General features: G+C 40.7%; 1 protein-coding gene across 1 annotated transcript in view; it reads left to right on the top strand.

The window, feature by feature from the left end:
* The window catches only part of LOC140712644 (myosin-IIIb-like), a 76,054-nt gene extending 52,377 nt beyond the window's left edge, over positions 1 to 23,677 (top strand). Inside the window, exons 5-8 of the mRNA XM_073020249.1 lie at positions 2,349 to 2,453; positions 2,699 to 2,798; positions 5,380 to 5,456; positions 23,528 to 23,677. Coding sequence (XP_072876350.1) covers positions 2,349 to 2,453; positions 2,699 to 2,798; positions 5,380 to 5,456; positions 23,528 to 23,677 — 432 coding nt within the window. The remainder of the gene's footprint in view (positions 1 to 2,348; positions 2,454 to 2,698; positions 2,799 to 5,379; positions 5,457 to 23,527) is intronic.
* Positions 23,678 to 23,940: the final 263 nt, after the last annotated feature.

A 23,940-nucleotide genomic window follows, 5' to 3' on the forward strand; every position in this document is an offset into this window, starting at 1 on the left:
TTTAAAGGTAACCCAGAGAAAGGAAGATTTAAGGAAAAGGCTAGACGTTGTTCATGGTGGGGAAGAGAATCAGCAAATGGCAGAAGTCACACAGATATTAACTGGAAAGTACTCATTTCCTAAGCCGGGATTGAACCTAGACATCCTTGTGAAATGAAAGAACAAAAACATTGCCACATGGTTACAGGTCACAATCCCAAGCACATAAAACAAGATGGAGGCCTGCAGCAAAGTTTGCTGTTGACCATACAGGAAGTCATGCAAAGCACATCAGATTGGCTACAGCTTAAGACCAACCTCACAAATCCTTTTTCATAATTAAAACTTTACAGAAAATATAATCCCTGATATTTGGGGTCCTGGCCTGGTAAAATGTTTTTTTTTTTTTTTTAAAAAAAAGCCAGCTGGGTTCTGCGGCTCAAACCTGTAATCCCAGCATTTTGGGAGGCCAAGGCGGGCAGATCACCTGAGGTCGGGAGTTTGAAACCAGCCTGACCAACATGGAGAAACCCTGTCTCTACTAAAAATACAAAATTAGCTAGGTGTGGTGGTGCATACCTGTAATCCCAGCTACTCGGGAGGCTGAGGCAGGAGAATTGCTTGAACCTGGGAGGCGGAGGTTGTGGTGAGCCGAGATCACACCACTGCACTCCAGCCTGGGCAAAAACAGTGAAACTTCCTCTCAAAAAAAAAAAAAAAAAAAACTCTGGGGGAAGAATCTCTTACTTTTATGCCAATGGGTTTCTCCAACAGGGAGAGAAACTTAAGAGGGCAGCTGGTGAGTCACCAGTTTGTCCATCCAGCCAACATTCCTGACCCCCAGGAATGACATGGTGGGCGTCGGAGGGGGGGCATAATTTCTCTACCCTCAGAAGAAGTCTGAGGACAAAAAGGCTTAGAAGCCAAAGGAAAAAGACTTTTTGGTTTGCATGTTACTTACCTTTCCTCAAGCCCCATGTCTGGATGCCAAAAATGTGCAGAACTTTCTCCTTAGTTCTGCCAAAACGGGGTTCTTGTCACATGACCAGGAAAGATTAGGCTGGTAGACACATAAAAGGGTGAGGAGCGGAATTTATTGGGAGAAAAGGAAAAAAAGAACTCGGCAAAGTGAGATGAAGTCCTGCTAACAAGCCCTCTACCTCACCGATTGATTCCCAGGTCACCAAGTGAGCTAAAGAGAGCAGGCTCCTCCCCTGCATAAGGCGTGAGTTCCCCCTGGCTCCACCCATTTGCCCCCAGTGTTCACGTCCGGCTCCAGTCTGCTGTGGGCATACTCAGACAAGCCCAGGGCACGTTCCCTCATCTGCACAAAGCATCAGATGTAAACACTTGTGAGGCGGGTCAGAGATTCTCTGGGGACCCGTTTTTCTCTGCCTAGGCATTTGGCTATCTCAGTAGCTTTTAGAATCTGGTGAAAGCTCTGCATTTTCTCCCCAGTAAACTGCAAGATGGATATACAGCATGTTGCCTACAGTTTCAGGGTATTTCCGTGCTCTGCTTAAAACAGTTAAGAACCCTTGATTTAGGATGGCCTGTAGCAAACCCAAACCTGCACATTGACTTCTGCAGTTAGTAAGAGTTATCTTTGGAAATCCTTAAGTTGATGAAAAAGTACAATATAACTGCTTTATGTACGTACTCAAACTTCAGTAAGATACAATATATGACAAAGAACAAATATGCAAAATAAAATTACAGTGTTTTTAATTACAGACAAAAAAGAGAGAAGAGCATAAAGTTGCTAAGAGCCTAAAATTGAACACTAAAAGGTTAATAAATGCACTTATGATGCAACTTCACTACATAAAATTTATCTGCAATGGCAATTCTAGGAAGAGCTGCTGGTTGAGTTTCTGATACCTGCTAGCACTGGAGAAATCACTGGAATGTATTCTCTGTCAGGAATCAAGGGCATCCATCTTGCCTCCTGGTTTTATCCTCAAAATGCATGTTAAAAAATAGACAATATTCACATAAAGTGAAAACTATCCAATAAGTTGCCATGATTACTTATATGCTTTTTCTTTCCAAAAAATTTTCTTTCTAAAAAATTTCTAAATGTGCTTTACATTTTATTTTTATTTTATATTTGGCAATTAAAAAGTTAGCATTTTGGGCATGTACTTTCACTCACAAGTCATCACTTCGAATAAAAAATACATACACAAAGAATTAGATTAGACTGGGTAATGGAAATGTGAAGTCTGAGTATTCCAAGCTGGAGTTTTGTAATCTGCAAATTTACTACATTGAATCAGTATCAGTTGGCTTTTCTTCTTAATTTCTTTTTCTTTTCTTTCTTATATGTGGTCTCCTGCTCTGCCTGTGTCTGGCATCTCTTCTCGCAGCTGTGTAATGGGGGCTCAGTCACCGAGCTTGTCAAAGGTCTACTCAGATGTGGCCAGCAGTTGGATGAAGCAATGATCTCATACATCTTGTATGGGGCCCTCTTGGTAAGAACATCTATCAAATGGGGTATGACAGCAAATGGGATGGTTTGTTCATTGCTTGGGTCCTTCTTGCATATTAACAATGGGGAAACTGCCCTATGATATGCAAGAATTGTTAACAGCAGGAAGGGGTAGCCAAATGTAGACTTTCATGAGACTTTTCAATACTAGGGTAATTGCTTTAAAATAAGCATGTAAATTTCCACTTTCTCTTTCCTGTTGTTTGGTGGTGGTGGGATGCCATGCAGGGCCTTCAGCATTTGCACAGCAACCGAATCATCCACCGTGATGTGAAGGGGAATAACATTCTTCTGACAACAGAAGGAGGAGTTAAGCTCGTTGACTTTGGTAATGACTGCTTGTCGTTTGTTTTCTTGATGTGTGCAGTTTAGCCAAAGGGGACAATTTATTGCAATCTCAGAAGACTGGGGCTTCTCTGCTACACCATAGGCTGAGGGACTTTTCCAGTCAAACACAAGCTGAGGGGGTGGGCGCTCCAGATGGATCACCCTAGGAGATGCTGTTTACTAATCTATTTTCAGCTTTAGAAGCAATTTTATTAAAGATTGAAAATAAAAGTGTTGCAAAAGAAGAACTTGATGCAAAAACTTTTTGGTTTTCTGCTAAGAATTTCACATCTCAGGGCAATTGTCTATAATTTACATTTTGTCATTTCTTCTTTTGCATATGAAAAGAGAAAGCAGTTTGGTCTTTCAAATGACTTTCACTAGCCTTAGGCATACTTATTCCCAGTGAGCAGAAGGTAAAATAGTCCTCTGGGCCTGGGAGCTAACATCCTTTTAAATTGTGTTTTTTGCTGCTACATGTGAGGCTGGTTGAACTGGAAACATTAACGGGAGATGGAAATGTGAGAGGAAATACAGGGCAATATCACCTGAGGCCAGAGAACTATTAAATATCTCCTTGTAATATCATATGTTGATATTTACAAAACAACAAACCATTTGTTGTTGTTGTTGTTTTTAAAGTTTATTGAAGGTTTAGTCTTCTAAATGAGTTCAACAATAGTACTTCAGAGCCATTGTTACAAATAATGAGAAAACATTTAGAGAAACACTTTAAACATGTTGTCAATGTCATTATAGTAAACAAGACTGATTATTTTTGAAAGATATTTGTGATAATGTTGCTAAGAAAGAGTTCAGTGTAAACATGTATCAGTTCATCATTTGCTCAGATGAAATTACTTAAAAATAAATGAAGTTGCTTTAGACGTACTGGTGTATTTTTACTGAAACACAAGCAAAGAAAAATAGCAGAGGGAGCATTTTGTGTCTTATGCTCCTCTTTAGAAGGAATGATGTAACTCCAATAATATGCTGTATGTTTAACATTTGAGATTTTTGTTCCACGTGATTCTGGGGACTGTAAATATACTGTGAGGGGAAACAGACTGGAAGGATGAGGATGGGATGGGAATTGATACTGATTTATTCACTCAGCAGCTTTGTGATTTGACATAGTGTAAGTGTTCCTAATCTTTCCATTAGAAGGTTCCGAACTCTCAGTGGCTGCAAAATAAATTTCTAGAAATTAAAACTAGAAAGGTATAGTTGTTTTTACCAAAATTGTGGTGGAGAAGTTGGTAAAATGGGAAAGTATCTGGGTCTAATAGAGTTTAAAGAGCTTCTTGGCTCTCTGATAAAGAGAATGTCCACAGTTAACACAACAGTCATCCCCCAACAAAACAACCCACGAACCCTTGGCAAATCTATGCCGATGTTTCAAAGGTGTGTCCTTTGCTAAGAACACACAGTGTTCAGTTTCTAAGTTTTTGTCATCAGTGACTTTAGTGGCAACTCTGGTCATTCTCTTAAGGGCTATGTGAGACTTCTGTGTGGTATAAAAGAATACCTTACATGTGTAAAATGCTTTGCAATTTATAGATCATTTTCACATTTGTTCTCTTAGTTGGTCTTAAGAAGAACCCTCTGTGTTAGGTGTGACTGTTGTGATTATCCCTAGTTGGAAGATGAAAAAACTGAGGCTCCGAGGTGAAACAATCACATAATTAGCAAAAAGCATAATTGGGATGGACAACATTGATTCTTAATCCCGTGGACCTTTACGCCCTCGTGATATGAAGAAGAGAGCTGGTTAAAGGACATAAGAGTTATATTAGAATTCAGGTCCTCAACATTGAGCCCCAGATAATATTATTAGTTATATTCTTTTTCCATTTGACAAACACAGCTTTCTCACCAGGTTTCCAGGCTTCTAGGCAAGATAAGGCACTGAAGTCTTTTTATGTCTGTACTGATGCTCTGTTAGAGATAGCGCACACCGATCTTCTTTCTCTATAAAATGAAGCCCCTTATTAGGAAAGAAGTCATGTGAAATAATTTGGAAGTATAATAGGACAATATTTTGGATTGATCCTAGTTGTTGATATTTTTCTTTTGATGTTTGCAGCGATATAGACAGGGATGTCCATTAGGAAAAAAAAAAAAATCCTAATGATTTAAATAGAGTGATAAATGCTCCAGAGTTGTAGTTTGCCGGCTACAGTTAGTGGGCCAAATATGACCTACCTCCTATTTTCATATGGCCTATGAGCTAGGAATGGTTTTTACATTTTTAAATGATTGGGAAAAAAATCCCCAAAATATTTTAAATGATTGGGGAAAAAAAACCCCAAAATATTTCACAAAATAATGTGAAAATTATATGAAATTCAAATTTCAACATCTATAAATGAAGTTTTATTGGAATGCAGCCACATTTATTCATTTATGTGTTTACTGTGGCTGCTTTTGTACTTTGGGAGCAGAGTTGAGTAGTTGTGACAGAGACCATATGGCCCACAAAGCCTAAAGTATTTATTTGGCCTTTATGGGAAAAGTCTGCCAATCCCTGGTCTAGCATCATACTTTGCTCATTTTTGAATTCTGATACCCTTTCCTTATAGGTGTTTCAGCTCAACTCACCAGTACGCGTCTGCGGAGAAACACATCTGTTGGCACTCCATTCTGGATGGCCCCTGAGGTAAGCTGGAAATATCTAGTTCTTTCTTTGCATGTGTTGAATGCCTTGGTACTTTTATGTACCTTGCCTTTTTATGGGTAAGTCGTATGCTCTCCAGAACTTTAGGGAGAAGAAAGTTCATTATCCTCACTGAACTGTAAGAGTGTTAGTTTGGTCAGTGATGCTGGTGAGATGTAATCTCAGAAAAGCAAGATTAAGTCACAGCTATCCCATAGGGTACCTTCATGCAATTAGAAGGTGTCCCTCCAGAAGATGCAGCCCTCTCCAAGGGCCGTGGCTTGGCAAATTCATCCAGCCCTTGTATAAATTAGAAAAAGTCAACTTCCCTGGATAGATGCAGCATCAGAGGTATATGGCTTTGTGAAGAGCCAGATTTCAGCAGCAACTGGCCTACAGAACTACATGTGGTGGCCCTGGTTGTTTTTTGTTACCAGATACATAGCAACTCATCTTGTGTACTTTGTTGGCTCTCTGTAGTAAAACTTGGGATTTATTCCTAAGTTCGGTTTGGCATCATCACAGAACTGTCTGGAAAATGACACATGTAGAAGTTTGGGGAACCTTCCAGCTAGATGAGGCATGCTCTGTAACACTAGTGCAGTTTAGTTTGTCAGGTCATTGAATTCCACAGTATGCTGACCTTTGCCTAAGAGCAGCTTTCTGGATTAAACAAATGGGTTCTTTTAATAAAAGGACTCAGATGGTTACCTCCCCAGATGTCTTTCCATCTCTGCATGATGGTATTTCCTCTCTGTGACTGCCAAAGTGGTCTCCTAACAAAGTAAGTGGTTCATACTAATCTCTGCTTAAATTTCTTCAATGACCCTCCTGCCTCCCATCATCTATGGCTCTTTCTTTCATACCTGAGTAATGGATAGGCCCATTTTAAACAAAAAGAAAAATGCTGCAAATTCCAGTGTTTATCTAAATCTTAAATATTTCTTAAATAGGTTTTACAAAACATAAAACTAGATATAAACTCATTGTCATTTTTATTTGTAGAAATATAAAACCAAAAGAAAAAAATGTATTATGAAAAAACTATTATACAAAGCCAGTAACATTCAAGTAAGCAGCTTTAATTTTATGAGACAAATGATACTGTTTTGTGAATCTCCATTGTCCTTTGCAGTGTGCTTATGTTTCAGGACACAATCGTATGCGTTATTTTGAGTCTGGCACACCTACAACCACGTACCATGTGGCGACTCAGTTCTCCTACTACTTTATTCCATTTCAGCTAGCATAATCTCTTTGTTCAAACAGCACCTCCTTTGATCTCCAACTGTTACATCTCTGTTGGCTTGATGCCAACTTAATAGTAAACATAATATGAACACTGTGTGACAAATGGTCATCCAGATGATCTAGAATATGTTTTTACTCCTCCTTCTCCCATTATTACTATTAACACAATTATCACTGAAACAAAACCAAAAACATAAAAAGTTATCTAGGGACTTTGTGAACTCCGCTTTGAGAAACACTGCAGGATAAAGTCAAAACTTCTTTGAATTGTGAATAAAGCTCTTAATATTCCAACCCCTATCTATCCAGCCTCATTTCAGATTACTTCTCCCAATTTACTGGTTCTTAATGCCCCAACAGTAGTGAACAACAGGTGACTCTCCAAATGCCTACTGATGTGTCTTTCCTTTAAACCCTTGGTGTACTATTATATCATCTGGAATGGCCCCCAGGCCTCTGGAAAATTCCTCCTTAATTGACAAGTCTCAAATGCTAGCTCCGCTGGGAAACATTCCCTAATCCCTTGCCCACATTGAGGCTCCTTTCCCTAAGTTTCCACCACATCCTTCCACCCTCCATTAATACAATATCACTACTGCACTGTAGTAGTTGGCAGGCAGGTCTCCCAACTGGACTCAGCTCTGGCAGGGACTTGGGATGCCTAAGCTCTTAATATAGTGCTTGATACAGAGTACATGCTCAAAAAAAAAAAAAAAAAAAAAAAAAAAAAAAAAAAAAAAAAAAAAAAAAAATCTGTTGGGTCAGGAGCAGTGGCTCATGCCTGTAATCCCAGCACTTTGGGAGGCCGAGGCAGGCAGATCATTTGAGATCAGGAGTTTGAGACCAGCCTGGCCAACATGGCAAAACCCCGTCTCTACTAAAAATACAAAAATTAGCTGAGTGTGGTGGCACACACCTGTAATTCCAGCTACTCTGGAGGCTGAGGCAGGAGAATTGTTTGAATCTGGGAGGCAGAGGTTGCAGTGAGTCGAGATGGCACCACTGCACTTTAGCCTGAGTGACAGAGTTAGACTCTGTCTCTCAAAAAAAAAAAAAAAAACAAAACAAAAAACCGTTGAATGAATGAATGCATTGGTAAGAAAGCCAAAGGGATAAGATACAGTTGGAGAACAGTTTGAGGATGGCTTCACAACTATTGATATTAGCAAATTTCTCTGTAGATTTAGATCTGTTCTGAAAGGAAAGCATAACTAAGGTCACTCAACTAATATTTGGGGTGGCATAACATGGAAGATGGTATTCCTGTTCTAACCTAGAGCAAATTGGTATTTTCAAAATCACAAAATATAATTAAGAGAAGCATTTTCTTGGCTTTGTACGTTTATTAAGAGGTGTTTGTGACTGGGCGTGGTGGCTCATGCCTATAATCCCAGCACTTTGGGAGGCTGAGGCAGACTGATCATGAGGTCAGGAGATCGAGACCATCCTGGCTAACATGGTGAAACCCCGTCTCTACTAAAAATACAAAAAATTAGCCGGGCGTGGTGGCACTTGCCTGTAGTCCCAGCTACTCAGGAGGCTGAGGCAGGAGAGTGGTGTGAAGCTGGAAGGTGAAGCTTGCAGTGAGCCGAGATTGCGCCACTGCACTCCAGTCTGGGCGACAGAGTGAGGCTCTGTCTCAAAAACAAAACAAAACAACAACAGCAAAAAGAGATGTTTGTGACTTTCCAACTTTAACTGGGTTGAATAAAATATGTGGAGTGTTTCTATAGGGAACAGTTTATGGTGAGCTTCTGTTTGCTCAGATTGCCTGGAAGTGGTTTCCCTGTTAGCTGGGAAAAGCCAGCACTGCATCCTGCCTGTTGCAGTGGATCATTTGAAGAGTAAGCAGTTTAAGGTATGGACACCTTGACAGCACATTGCAGGAGTGAATGTCTGACTGTTCAGGTGCAGGATTCTCTCAGGATGTGTGATTGTATCCAGTATGCTCTGGGACCCAGGCCGCAGCTCTTGGGAATCAGGCCTTCACCATTCTCACATTTTTGTTTTCTAAATGGAGAAGTAGTTTTTCCAGCAAAGTCTCTTTTTGCTTCATAATCCTCCATAGGAATGTCCACAAGAACAACCTTCCATTTTTCCGTTCAATTCAACAAACATTTATATTGTTCAAGTGAGCAGTGCTTTCAAGCAGTCCTTGAAAGTATAATCAGTAAAGGTTCAAATTAACACTGTCTTCATATGATGGCCTGTGTAGTATATTGATCCTGGTATGTTCTCACTTCTGCTTGTATGAATAAGTGGTCTTTAGATTAACTACAACAATGCATGCAATACCAATGCCAGTGGAATAAGAGCATTGCAGATGATTTGTGCTTTATTTTTAAAATGCAGCTGAGAGATCTTTGATCCTATTTTTGAGGAATTGAACAAAATTGTTTTTTCCCTTTTTTATTTCCATTTTTATTCCACAAGCTTGAGTAAGTGTAGTATTTAATTCGGATAGCTGTTCTACAAACCAGGTAGCCAATGGAATGTGACCACAGTACAATCAAATGTTGATGAGCACTCAAGACACACAGTTCACTGGGGCAGCTCAAAGCTGCAGCATGAAATGACTATCATACTGTCAACACTCTCTACTCATGTTCTCTTACTACCTCATTTGGACACTACTAAAGTTGAAAGATACTGGCAGAGTAGTATCAACTCAGCAATGTAGAAGAGTTCTGTGGGATGCCGTTAGGGTATTAGTACTTTGAAACAATACTACTAGGGAAATAAATTGTTTAGCATAGTAAAAGGGTTAATGTAAAAGTCAAGATGACTACAATTTTTTTTTAAGATGGGGTCTTACTATGTTGCCCAGTCTGGTCTCCAACTCCTCAGCTCAAGCATTCCTTCTACCTCAGCCTCCCAAATAGCTGGGACTACAGGCATGCATCAACATGCCTGGCTTAAGATCAGAACAATTTTTTATAAACTAAACACACTGTATGTGAGTAGCATACTGTGACTACAAGAAAGATTATCTTAGAGAGAAAGAAAAAAGTGTCACATCGAGACTATTTAGCAGATCATCATGAGCAAAATGACTTGAACATTAGATAATTAAGTTTCTTATGTAATAAGATCAGAGGTAGGTTGTTCTGGAGTTTGTTGATTTAGCAGCTCATAATAATAAAGTCATGAAAACTTCAGATTTTTCAATCTCCCTGGCTATGAGTGCTGCAAACTGCATGGCTTCATTGTTCAGGGACTGACTTCAGGGCAGTTAAAACAACAGTGCCTGTGAATATCTGAGGGGTAGTAGTGGCTGCAACATGCCAGTAGCCACAGGTGAAGGCACTCATGGTGCAACCAAACAGCAAGAAGTTAAAGTGGGTTTTCCTCGTCTCTTGGGGTTGAAGACTTGTCCACCCTATATTTATTTCCCCGGTCTGCTCTAATCAAGTAGTACAAACTGGGTAGCTTTAAACAACAGAAATATGTTGTCTCACACTTCTGGAGGCTAGAAATCTGAAATCAAGGTGCCAGCAGAGTCAGGCTTCCTCTGAAGCCTCCAGAGGCAGGGTCTTGCTTTGTCTCTTTCCAGCTACTGGAGGTTTGCTGGCGATCTTTGGCGTTCCCTGGCTTGCAGCTGCATAACTCCAGTCTCTGCCTTTGTAGTGCCATGGTGTTTTCTCTGTGTGTCTGTCTTCACATGACCATGTCTTATAAGAACACCAGACCCATTGGATTAGAGGCCCACCCTACTCCAGTATGACCTCATCTGAATTCAACTAATTGTATGTGCAGTGACCCTATTTCCAAATAAGTTCACATTCTGAGATTTTGGGGGCTAGGACTTCCATGTATCTCTTTTTTGGAGGACACAGTTCAACCAATAACAAGCTCCCAAATATTAATACTTAGCCCCCTTTCTTTGTATTAAATCATTCAGGTTTCCCAGGTAATTAGTTTACTATTTAGAACCTGCAGGGCTGCAGGTTATAGATGCTAACATAGTTAGAGGGCTCAGCTTTGCCTGTTTACACACACATACACAACCACCTCCCCTACTCCACACACACCACACACATACATTGTCTGCGCTCTCTCAGTCTTTGGTGTTTGAGGCAAACATGGTTCTTTCTGAATGTACAAAGCATACCAAATTGCCTTCCTGTGTGGGCTCCCAACACCCCCAGACTTTTGTTCTCTCCTACCTACTTTCAGGCAAAGCATTTTTAAAATTATTATTATCTCCTGAGATGTTTGGCCAGCTCATGGTCACTTCCTTGAACCTTCTCTTTACCTGATTAAGCTTCTCTGGTCTCCTGGCCTATAACTTTAGCCTGCATTTTACACCCTTAAAAAAACCCACAAAAACAACACAGTCTTCCTATTAGCCATGTTTATTATCTCTTTTCTCCTTCACTGTCTCCTGACATCCAATTTCTTATAGTAAATAATATGAATAATAATATCTCATATTTGCGTAGAATTTTTACAAATAGTGTTTTAAAAGCCCTTTAATCTACCTGTGAGAGTGCCATTTGGGCATGATTACATTGATGTTGCAGATGAAGAATCTAAGGCTCTGTCAGGCCGAGTGTCCATAGACACAGAGTAGTAAGTGGGTAATTGTGACTGGAATCCATATTTTGTGACTCACTCAACTAAGGGATTTCCAACATAACCCATGTCCACTGTCAATATTGCTCAACCAATTTTTATATCAAACACATGCCAGGTAATATCCTGCCCTATAACAAAAGGGATACAAGCCTAGTTTATGTTGATTAATGGTAATGGCAGGGGGGTTGGGGTAGTTGATACCTAAAATACTTTTTCCACCGTCACATATAGCAAAGAATTAAACTCGGTTCTTGTAAATGACTGAAACCCAAGAGAAAGAACCAATGTTGTCATTATCGTTTTTACTGAGGACACCAGTAGACTTTTAAAATAATGGCTTATATTTAGCTGATGTACACTGTGTGGCCAGGCTGGTTGTTAAAATATTAAACTGTGTTCATTCTGGATGGTAAATGGCAGCCATCCAGAGCCCCTTGAGTGCTCCTCAGCCACCAGAGGTGCCCTGTCTTTTACCCTGGAACACTTCTGACCTCCTAATGATCCAGCAACTATGGGGGGAAAGGTCTGTTTGACAAGCAGGGATGGCCAGTGCCACATGCCTCCTGGTTGTCAGATATTTTGAACATTACACTTGCTAAGCAGAGGCGTAGTGGGAAGGAAACTTTCACTTACTGAGGACTGACTCTATACCAGGGACTATGATAGGGGCTTTTAAAATATTTCATTTTCACAACAGCTCTCAATAGTGGATATTATTTTCTCCATTTTATCACTAAGAAAGTGAGGCTTAAAGAACTATAGGCAAAATCGTACCCAAATTCACATACCTAGTAAATATTGAAGCTGTTTGGCTTTTCAGAGCGCATGGGAATGCAAGTCCCATTTTACAGATGAAGAAACCAAGGCAGGGAAAGAATACTTGTACTCTTTCACTTTATTCTTTCACAGTTACAGTGTGTTCATGTGGGATATCCAGTGTGGAAAATGTGTACCAGCTAACTGAGACAGCAGTTTATATAACAAAGACGCGCAGAGATAGAGCGGAAGTGTACCCTGAAATTGGAATGTGAGAGACATCATTTTAAAAGATGCACGTGGAGGGGAGGGATGGCGTTGGGAGTTATACCTGATGTAAATGACGAGTTGATGGGTGCAGCACACCAACATGGCACATGTATACATATGTAACAAACCTGCACATTGTGCACATGTACCCTAGAACTTAAAGTATAATAAAAAATAAAATAAAAATAAAATATGCACGTGAAGGACCTATCACCTATAATTTATAGGTTGACTACCCTTTGCAATTCCACTATGCATTAAGGATCTAGTATAGGCAGCATCTTCCTAAAACAGCTAAAGTTCTGTTTCTTTACTGGAAAACAGACTTGTGGATAAAATAAACATTTGCTTCTTTTTAGAAAATTTTTCCCCTCTTTACTTCCATCTGCTCATTGTTGCAAACAAGAGCTAATCAGCTGAGCAGAGAAACAGATGTGCTGTGACGGCTCCAAAAATGGGTCTCTCTCTGCCTGGCAAAGGGTCGTTGACAGGGGACGGTTGCCATAACAACTAGCTTACACCAATGCAGAAATATCGCAAGCTTTTTGCAGCCACTCTTGCCTTTGTTAATTATGCCATTCCTAGTAAATGATACGATAATGCTATTTCCTTTGGCACTGTCAGGGCTAGAGATGAGAAATGAGATATTTTGTGTCAAAGGGCTGTGAAAGACATACGACACTATAGAGTTGGATTATTATTATTGTCATTATTGCCATTTTGTTCCCTAAGTCTAGTTAATGGGTTTGGTTCCCAAATAAGAGCTAGCATTTAGCGAGTGCTTACTATGTGTTAGGTGCTAAGTCAGTTGTGTGTATTAACTCATTTATAAATCTCGCAACACTACCAAAAAAGCTGAAGCTATTGCTAGTCCAATGTTTTAGATGAAGTAGATGAGTCACAGAAAGTAACTATTCTTGTCCTTGGACAAGTTATTAGGGGATGCCAACAGAATTTCAACCCAGATACTTGTCTCCAAAGTCCTTACTTTTAACCACTATACCACAGCAAATTATTTAATTGTGACAACCGGTGTACCAGATAAGTGGTGAATGTTTTTTTCCCCTAATTCTTAACTTAGATGAGAATTATCTTTCCTAATATATGAAGGAAAATGTAATATTTCAGTGTGATGCTAAAAGCCAGTGTAATTATTGCCCAAGAGAAGGATATGGAAAAAATAAAGTTCTTTAGAATAGAATTTAGGAGATTTACATTTTAGTCTTAGCTCTGCCACTCATTTTCTAAAAAATGATTGTGGTTCAGTTATTTTAATATGGCTTCAGTTTGAGTAAAAAGGCACAAATTTTAGAGTCAGATAGATCTGGGAGCAAATCATAGATACCTGCTACCTATATAACCAGTAACCTCAGGCAAGTTACTTAATATTTCTGACTAGTAAAATGGGGAGAAGTTAAAAGAGGTAAAATGGGGAGAAAAAACCTGCCTCAAAAGATAAAATGAAATAATGTACTGCAACTGTTCAGGGCCGTGCCAGACTTAATAGGGGCTTTTAACAACGGTGGCATATGTTGCCCCTCCCCCTACCTCTGCTTAGCCTGTTCTCATCTGTGAAAAAGCAGAAATTGGCTTAGGTAGTCTTTGCCTTGTAAGTTCCTTTCTATTTTACAGGGAACATTTACTGTTTTTAGAGGGAAGACCCACCTTTAGTTCTCATATTCCATGGAGCTGATGTTCCACAAGCAATGAGGATGGGACAAGTTCCCAGTAAGAGTGAACTAATGGTGATGCCATGGCTGCTAGGATCTATTTTACCTGGCTTTCTGTTAAAGACTGGAGATTCATGGGACCCTGTCTGCCAGTCATATCACTGTGAGGAATGCAGGCTTTGGGAGCTCAGGAGAGTTAAATGAGAGGTTTAGAACTTCAGATCATTGGCTGAAAGACCTGCCTACCTTCTCCAGAAACACTCATCTCTGAGATTCCGTCACTTTTGCTGTTCACTGGTTCACCCCAGGCATTGTGTGTCAGGCTCAAAGAAACAGAGATTCCGTCTCTGGTTCTGAGGCTGGCCCTGGCCTGCCTACATTTGCAGAGTGGTTCTGTCTTCTAAGGTACTGAGGCAGAGCCCAGACACTCAGTGCTCCAGCAGGCGAAGGGCCCAAGGTGTGGGGTGCGGGGAGTGGATATGATTGGATGCTGCCCCGGGGTTTTCACCTCAGCTCCAGCAATAGCTCCCTCTCAGCTCTGTGGAGCTCTGTGGAGAGGTTGAGTCATGTGTCATATGTCAGTGTGGAGGTGGGGAGCTGGCTCTGGAGGAGGCGGTGATATGTTATTACCCTCTTCCTGGTGGGTCTAAATATAAGACCCTATCTGAGGGCTTTAGGCCCAGGGCCGAGGCCTCACATGAATCCCCTCTGAGTGCTGAGCGAGAAGTGCTAAGCCAGAAATGTCAAAGGAGCATTCAGACTTTTTAAGGCTATCCTCACTCCTCTCCGGGGAGGTGAAAAGGGTCAAAGCATCTGCTGTTGCCCCTTCTCTTCATCCACCAAAGAGGAAAAGAGGAAAAGAGGAAAACTGATTCTGTTACTGCAGGAACAGAAGTGTTTGCTGGAGGAATGTCAGAGTTGGCCTCAGCTCTTCCTGAGCTCTGGGTCCCAGATGACCCATGGCTGAGCTCCAGTCAATGCCTTCACTGCCCTGTTCTGGGGACAGTCTTAGCCCATGAAAGAGAATTCCCACCCAAGCCAAACTCTACATTTGCTTCCTTGCCTGATGGCCACTGAGCCGTCATGAGAGCAAATGGAGGAGAACAGTCAGCGTGAGGGATGGAACCTCAGAGGAGCCTTGAGTAGGATGAAATAGGAACAAGTAGAGGCAGATGGACTAGTGTTTCTCGTGCTCTATTTTAATGTCCTGGGTATTTCTCATGCTTTTTTGTGGGGGGATGTAGGGGGTACAGGGTCTTGCTCTGTCATCCAGGCTGGAGTGCGGTGGTATGATCTCGGCTCACTGCGACCTCCACCTCCAGAGCTCAAGGGATTCTTGTGCCTACTCTCTAGTAGCTGGGATTACAGGCATGCACCGCCACGCCCAGCTAATTTTTGTATTTTTAGTAGAGACGGGGTTCATCATGTTGCCCAGGCTGGTCTTGAACTCCTGGGCTCAAGTTCATGACAGGCATGAGCCACAGTGCCCAGCCTCCCATACCTTTCTTAATTTTAGAGAGTTAAACAGAATCACTGTCTAATAGGAACATACGACATTCTCAAGGACATCTTTATTTGCATGGTGCTGTCAGCCTGGGTAAGGACAGAAACCACAGATACTTGCTGATGAAGGAGTATGTCCAAGTGGGAACTTTCAGATACTCTGCTTGATTTGCTTCTCTTCCTGTTTTTCAGATGCATCATGAAGGAGAAAAACATTTTTTTACTCAATAGTTTCTGATTGGGCGCTCATGCTTCAGTTCTATCGCCTACTAGCTATGGCCTTGAGTGCATATGTCTCTTAACTTTCTGAATCTGTTTCCTGACCTGGTGTAATAATATGTGACCTGACAAGCTGTAAAATGGACTGAATTGTAGAGGTCCTCCTTGCCCTGTCCTTAACATACTCTGGTAGAAATGGAGCACTAACTGGCAAAGGAAAGGGGCAGCAAGGGAGAGTGAAGGGACAGGTAAGTGAGAGGTGGCGGGAAATCCATCTGCTTAATGCTCGCATGCTGTGTCTACGGGCTCATAGCGTAGACATTACTGTGACCGCGGCTCTCTGAATATGGAATGTATTTGGAAGTGGCTCAGCATTCTCCATCATTATGAGGATTCCCAAGAGATGCCTCACACAGGAAGGTGGTAGGTAACCATGGAGTTAACTCCTGCTTTGGTCATGAACCAACTGTGTGATTTCAGACAAATCAACTGACTCTCCCCTCAGGCCCTAGTTTTCTCTTTCTGTAAAAGAAGGGGGTTGAATGAGTGAATCCTAAAGGTCCTTTCATCGTCCATCTCTGTATGAGGAAGCTCTGGATCAGGCGAGCACAGTAGGAATGCACTGGGAGCAAATGTACTCCTTCACTTTTTGAGTACCAAGGATACATATGAAATTTGGACATGCTAGGAGTTCTGTAGATATTGGTCCTGAGTCTGAGAAGGGGACTTAACACACAAGTAAGAATAAATGATCTGTTTTCAGGGTTTCAGGGAATTTAGATGCAAAAATCAGCATGTGGGCTGACCTCAAACCCAGAGTGAGTTCCCCTTCTACCCTCCACTAGCCATGGTGGGAAGTTGGTGTTGTATAAGCATGCTTTGTGTGTTTTTAATTTGAACCTGGCTTTATTTCTCTATAGACTTAAGCTGAACTTACAATCCTGAGAAAAAAGAGACCCATAGAATACCACATTATAATAAGAGACCTTCCTGAAGTTCATAAGAACAGTCTAATTTAAATTATTGCTGGCAATTTTACAGTGTACAAAATGTGGATTCAATCTTAGCCCCAGTTTTAGTTTTATGAAAGACCATCCCCTTGCCAAATACTTCAATTTCAGTTCATCTAGTCCATATTCCCTTACGAAAAAAAAAAAAAAAAAAAAAAAAAACGAATCTCAAATATATCCTCCTTTGAATTTATGTATCATCTTAGGTAAGAAACTTCATTTATTTATTCAGTCTCTCAGCTTATAACACTTTAAGATGTTCATTTGTAAAAGTGATAGAAATATTTGCCAGTGGAATATTTATACTGTAACCACAGTTTCTGATTCCAGAGAAGTTCTGACTTAGAAATCTTTATGATCAATAACATTTATCAATTATGCTGCATGAATTGTGTAAGCAAAATTAAGAATCTTATTTGCCTTCCTACCTCTCAGCCCATCTTATTTGCCAGTCTATTGCCTGCATTTTTGGGCTCAAGGTCAGCCAAGGATTAATAGCTTTAGGTCTGTTTGCCTTGCCTCTTATTTAGCTGAATTTAGCTCTTGAGATAACAGCATTTTGCCTGTGTACTTGAGTGAAATTTTAATCCCGACCTTTGGTTATAATTTTGGATCGCACGAATGATTCTAGTAAGGTGAGAAATCAGAACATAGAAGGCAAACCTAATTACATTTTTAATGACATTTCAAAATATTAGTGGAAAAATAAAGTAGTCTGAATAATTCCTGTGGTTTACGTTTGATAAATTATTTCTTATGACGGCAAAAATACTATAATGCTATTTCCTTGAAAACATTGCTTAAAATTACATTATTGGAAGAAATTTCAGCCCAATAGCTCTTTGACATATAATTTGATAAATGGCTTAACTATCTTGTTAGAGAAACTAGGTTTTCTGAATCTGGAAGCTCATATATTGACTGCTTTTATCCCTTTCACATATAGTGTAATGCAGATGCTCTTTTCCGATGATGCAGATCTTGAGATGAGGAGCTGTTAGCTCAGGTTCTTATACAGCAAGTCATTGTGCAAGAGACAGTGGAACTCACCCTTGTCTTGGTGACTTTATCAGTAAGTTCTAGTCATGGATCATGATGGCCCGAGAAAGTGAAAGTGCTTTACTCATGCCCTGTGCTTACAGTAGAGAGGGATATAGTTGGGAAGGGAATTTCATTTGTGAAACTGATTTTTAAAAATCTGCCACTGGATAGTTATACTGTAACTACAACTTCTGATTCCAGAGAAGTTCTATTTTAGAAAACCTTATGATCAATAACATTTATCAGTTATGCTATGTGAATAATTATGCTTCATTCTTCTAGTATTAATCTCATGGGGACCTAGACCTAGTTTTCTTCTTTTTTTTTTTTTTTTTTGAGACGGAGTCTTACTCTGTTACCCAGACTGGAGTGCAGTGGAGTGATCTTGGCTCACTGCAACCTCTGCCTCCTGGATTCAAGCAATTCTCCTGTCTAAGCCCCATGAGTAGCTGGGATCACAGGCATGCGCCACCATACCTGGCTAATTTTTATTTATTTATTTATTTATTTTTTATTTTTAGTAGAGACGGGGTTTCACCATGTTGGTCAGGCTGGTCTCTAACTCCTGACCCCGTGGTCTGCCTGCCTTGGCCTCCCAAAGTGCTGGGATTACAGGCATGAGCCACCACATCCAGCCAGGGACCTAGTTATATTATCAAGACACCACCTTTAACCTGCCAACTTCTTGATAAAGAATCCCAGCAGTCAACAAATACTCCAGAACAAAGAAGCATGCCCTTGAAAATTAAGGCAAACTTTTCAATATTTATTTATATTTTCAAGACAAAAAAACACAAAATTTGCTTCTTTTTATTGTAGAAATAATCCATGCTCTCTATAGACATTTTAGAAAACACAAAAGGTCTTAAAGAAGTAAGTAAATAAAATAATTATTACCCGTGTGTCAGTGATCCAATGATATCTACTATTAACATTTTAGTGCCACAGTAAAAGCTGAATAACCAGCATTTTCATAAGCAGTGCTTCAGATGAGGCCCATGAAAAAGGGGTTGCTTGGTTTGCTTGCAAAGAAGAGGTACAGGGAGATAAAATATTTTGTCAAAGTCACCCAGTGACTTTGGTTTTGGTGGCAAAACCAAAACAAAGATGCCAGGCTCTGGGATTTTCTAGCACTAGCCAGAGGTGAAAGTCTTTTTGTGACCCAAGGGCTCCTGACAGTTGTTTTTCTCTGCCATTCTCTGGCTGGTGGCTAAGGAAAGGAACAGCCATCTTCAATAGAACACAGCTGACCTTGCTCAAGGACAGACAAAGGGATGATATGTGTCAAAGCAGTGTGGATGTGGTTTCATCGCATAGATTCCCGTAGGAGAGGGGAGGTGTTCCCTCTGTGGGGTAGGAGGGAGTGACTGGGGGTAGATTTAAGGAGTCTGGATCTGTGGAACTCCTTAGCCTAAAGAAGGCTAAAAAGAATTGCCTCAAGCAATTGAAGATGGATAATGACTAGCCTTTGCTCCAAAGACCTGTCAAGCTAAGCCGTTAGTGAAAACTTGTTTCTTGTTCTCAGTCTCCAGAAAGAAAAGGTTTTGGCAGCTAAGGTGGCAATGACCAACATTTGGGAGCCTCAAGCCCACTGCTAGGTAAAATAGCTATTGGCCTTGGGCATTAAAGCTGCCAGTGCGTAGATATTGCTAGTAATCCAGCATTAGTGTTTTCTTCTTTCTAAAATAAGCAGCAGTGTAATCTAACTGTACCAGAAAAGCCGTGAGTTTGCATTTCAAGGTGGGAACCTGGACATACTCCATTAACCAGCATCCAAACAATTGCTTGGTCGCAAAGCTCATCTTCCTTAACAGAGGCATTATTACAGCAACCAGCATGTTGTCATAGACCTTAAGATCTTCACAAAACATTGGCAATAAAATCCCCTCAAAGTTCCAGCCATCCTGTTCACACCTCAGAATAATGTACTGTTCACTCTAGCTAATTTGTATGGCAATGTTAGCCTCCCAGTTTGAGATACTACCCAAAGATCACTTACTTGGAAATCACAAAGTCATGGAATATTACAGCTAGAAAGGATGGTAGAGGTTCTCTGTAGATTGAGAGAGGTCCTGAGGATATGATTTGTTTTCAGATGTGAAAGGGTGTGCATTTGGGGTCCTTTGCCCAACACCATCTCATTTCTCTCCACTCCTTTAATGTGACTTACAGAACCTGGAAAACCTGGTCCCAAAGCAGTGCACTTACTTGCCATCCCACTCTCCTTTCTTAATGGAGCATCCCAGCAACCGATTCAGAGAGTTCTTTTTGAGGTCACCTTCTCCTGGGGGCAAGAGAAGAAAGACCATTCGACCATCCAAGCATCCTTAACTCAGCTTTATTTCACCTAGAGGCAAGGAGAATGTTGAGCTAAAGAGAATGATAGTACTGTTTTCTCTTAAAGAAATAGCTTCAGACTTTGGTATTGGATTGATAGGGAATCCCATTCCAGGGTGTTGACCTTCAGTTGCCCTGCGTCCTGTTAAGAGTGCTTCTTTAACTCTCATCATATGTATAACCTGCAGAAAGGGCTGTTTCCTCCTGGTGAGGAGCAATCCTGAAAGAGACCCCTGAAGAAGATGGAGTTGAAATGACAGAACCTCAGAACACCTGGCTAGTGTAGTCAAAATATTAGTGCAGAAGCTGATAATTTTGACAATTTTAACCAACTGTAACTTTTATTATATATAGCACTTATATGGCAATGATTTGTTTAGTTGTCCTTCTCCCTGCCTGGGTTCAAATTCTGGCCCTGACAATTACTAGCTATGTGATGCCAGGTGAGCTGTTTAACCATGCCATCCTCAGTTTCCACACCTGCATAAGTGATCATTGCACCTACTTTACTAAATTATTTTGAAGATTAAGTTCAGTGTGTATTTGACTTTCTCTTTCCAGGGTGTACTATCCTGCCAGACTAATGGGTACTCAATAATTGTTTGTGAATTATTTTATTAGCATAATTTTCAATAAACTTCCTTGAAAGGCTGAACTTAAATAATTTCTTTGTTACATGATGCACTGAAGAGAAGAATTAGGCCAAGATATGCTTTTCTGTTAATCAGAATGAGATGAAGATAATGTTTGTCTGGAAAGAGAAGCTGAAACCAGATACAAGTTTTGAATATTTTATGACAACACTTGAGAAATGTTAGAATATCTCTATTTTCACATTGAGATATGTTCTTAGAATTGCGTTTTGTGTCCCATCCAAGTTGGCTAGAAGCTGATTTGAATTTCCCCACAGAAGTTGTAGACTATGGGTACTGGATACTTTGTGTTGTCTTGCTTAGCCAGCAGTGGTCTCCTAAAATCTTAAGCACTTAGAGCCCATATCCTTTACTGGACATGTACTACACATTGTCTTAGGGCATTTATAGTTGTCATGGTTTGTCATTTAATTATGATAGGTTCACTTTATATTTCAATTGGCCACAGCTCCTACTGGGGAAGGACAGAGTCTTATTTCTCTCTCTCTCACAGGTCCTCTCACAGTGTCATGAATAACAGTGAACTATTTGTTGATTGATAGGTCTAAAATTATGTTTGTCTTGCACTTTTGAAAGTGTCATTTCTGAAAGGAAAGGTGTTGAATAGCCTTCTCTAGGGATCTTTAAAAATAATGTAGGTTCTCACCTGATTGGGGTGAGAAAAGGGAGGTCTTTGGGGGCAATGAAATGGCCTTTGATTCTGAAATTGGAATTATTTGAACTTCAGTTTGAATGTACATTTGAAAATAACATGTTAAAAGTATGACAGGATATTCTATTTAGAAGATGGGACTGGGGCCAGGCCAAGGATGTGGATTTATAGAAAATGTTCTCCAGCTCAGAAGAGAAGAGGACAGGGCAATTATGAGAACGAGAGCACAGGGTCCAGAGCAAGGCAGTTGGCATATTTCACCAGGCCTTACAAGTCCAATGCACTGCCTGGAAGAGAGCAGGAATACTAGTTTTCTATCACTGCCATAACAATACCACAAACTTAGTGCCTTAAAACAAACACCTGTTTCTTAGTCTTAATCTATTTCATGCTGCTGTAACAGATTATCTGAGACTGGGTAATTTATAAAGAACAGAAATTTATTTTGTCACAGTTCTAGAGGCTGGGAAGCCTAAAGTCAAAGTGTTGGCATCTGGTGTGGGCCTTCATACTGCGTCCTCACATGGCAGAAGGCAGAAGGGAGCAAACCCAGTCCTGCAAGCCCTTTTCATGGTAGTATTAATCCATTCACTAGGGCAGAATTCTCATGACCTAACCACCTCCCAAAAGGATCCACCTTCCATTGGTTGCATTGGGGATTACATTTCTAACATATGCATTTTGGGAGACATGTTCAGACCATAGCAGTTATCTTATGATTCTCTAGATCAGAAGTCCAGTATGAGTCTCACCAGGCTAAAATACTCTTCTCCATTTGGAAGTGTCCCAGGCATCTCAGACTTAGTATATCCTAAATGGAGCTCCACTCTTCACCCCAAACCTGCTCTTCCTACTGTCTTCCTCATCTTAGTAAATACCAGTTCTATTCTGGTGGTTGCTCATGTCAAAAACTTTGGAGTTTTCCTTAGCTCTCCTTTCTTCTAAGCCCCGTGCAGCAAATCCAGTTAGCTCTACATTCAGAATTATATCTAGAATCTGATTATTCTCACCATCTCACTGTCTCTCGTCTGGATCCCTGCAGTAACATATTGAACTGGTTTTGTTTCTTCTTCTCATAATCTATCTTCTGCACAGTAGCCAGAGTGATCTTGTTAAAACAGAAGCTAGATCTGTCACTCCTCTGCTCACCACAGTCCCATCTCATTTGGAATAAAAAAGCCAAAGACATTATGATGGCCTAAGAGGGTGGCTCTATTACTCTGGTCTTCCTGTGCTCACCGTTACAGGTGTTGCCCCCTCACTGGTGTTTTGGATCATCAGAAATCGAAGTTTCCCACCTGGCCATGGCCATCGGTCATCCTGGTGGCAGATTTTAAGTCAAATAGGGGTTCCTGATCCTCCACGTCCTCTGGCTCACTCCCGACTTCTCCGATCGCCATTGTGATAGTCATCAGAGTCTGAGTGTAGGAGATGTTCTTGACTGACTCAATAAGTTGATAAAAACATTCCTCCACAGGGTTGCATAATCCTTAACCCAATGACAAGCCCGGGGTCATTTTCTGGTTCTGCTGCTCTTGTACCTAGTCAGGCCAAGTAACTGGAACGGCAGCTGTTTCTGTGATGTACACCATTGTTGGAGTTTGAGGAGGGGAAAGATGCTCTTAGAAAAAGGGGAGGGTGGAGTGGGGTCATTTTTACTTTATATTAACCATGTGAGTCTTCCAACATCTCTCTGCTTAGCTGGTCATACTCTTGGGGATTTCATGCATCTCAAAGTACACAAGCATCTTTGAGAACAATTGTTTCTTGTTATTGAATTCAGTAGCTGGTAATAAGGTGAAGGATGTAGACAAAGCCTTTCCTTAAAGAAGAGCAGGGTTGGGATGGTGTGGTATACATCGGCTTCCTCCCCTTGCGCTGTTCTTGGTACTTGGACAGTTCGATACATGCTTTTTAAAAACAAAACTGACACATTTTTAAAAGTTAATGAACGAATAAGATAATAAATTAGTTACGCACAAATAAGGCCTAGAATACACACATCTCGTTACTGGAATTCAATAACATTGTGGCCAAGGAAACTGTGAAGGGGGCTAAGATCAGCCCAGGGCCTTTTTAGGACATCTGATGTGGCAGTCGGGGTGATGTGTTGTGTCCTGCTTTTGTCTAATAGGTCATTGCCTGTGAGCAGCAGTATGACTCTTCCTATGACGCTCGCTGTGACGTCTGGTCCTTGGGGATCACAGCTATTGAACTGGGGGATGGAGACCCTCCCCTCTTTGACATGCATCCTGTGAAAACACTCTTTAAGATTCCAAGGTAAGACACAAGATGGCGCTCTTGACCCATTAGTTCTTTGTGAAAGTGTCTAGTTAGAGGGATAATAAAGAGTTTGTAAGCAATTTCCCTCCAAACCTGACAAAGCCTGATTGTGAAATATATTTTCTTTGAAAAAACAAGGGGAGTGGAGGGGGATCGAGAAGAGGATGTTCCTGAAAGATAACATACCCCAAGGAATAATAAGACCATGTTGGAACAATTACATATTTTTAGCACTCAGCTTTTTCTGAGATATTCATTTTTTGT

Source organism: Chlorocebus sabaeus, chromosome 10 (genome assembly GCF_047675955.1).
Source record: "Chlorocebus sabaeus isolate Y175 chromosome 10, mChlSab1.0.hap1, whole genome shotgun sequence".
In the NCBI taxonomy this organism is placed as follows: Eukaryota; Metazoa; Chordata; class Mammalia; order Primates; family Cercopithecidae; genus Chlorocebus; species Chlorocebus sabaeus.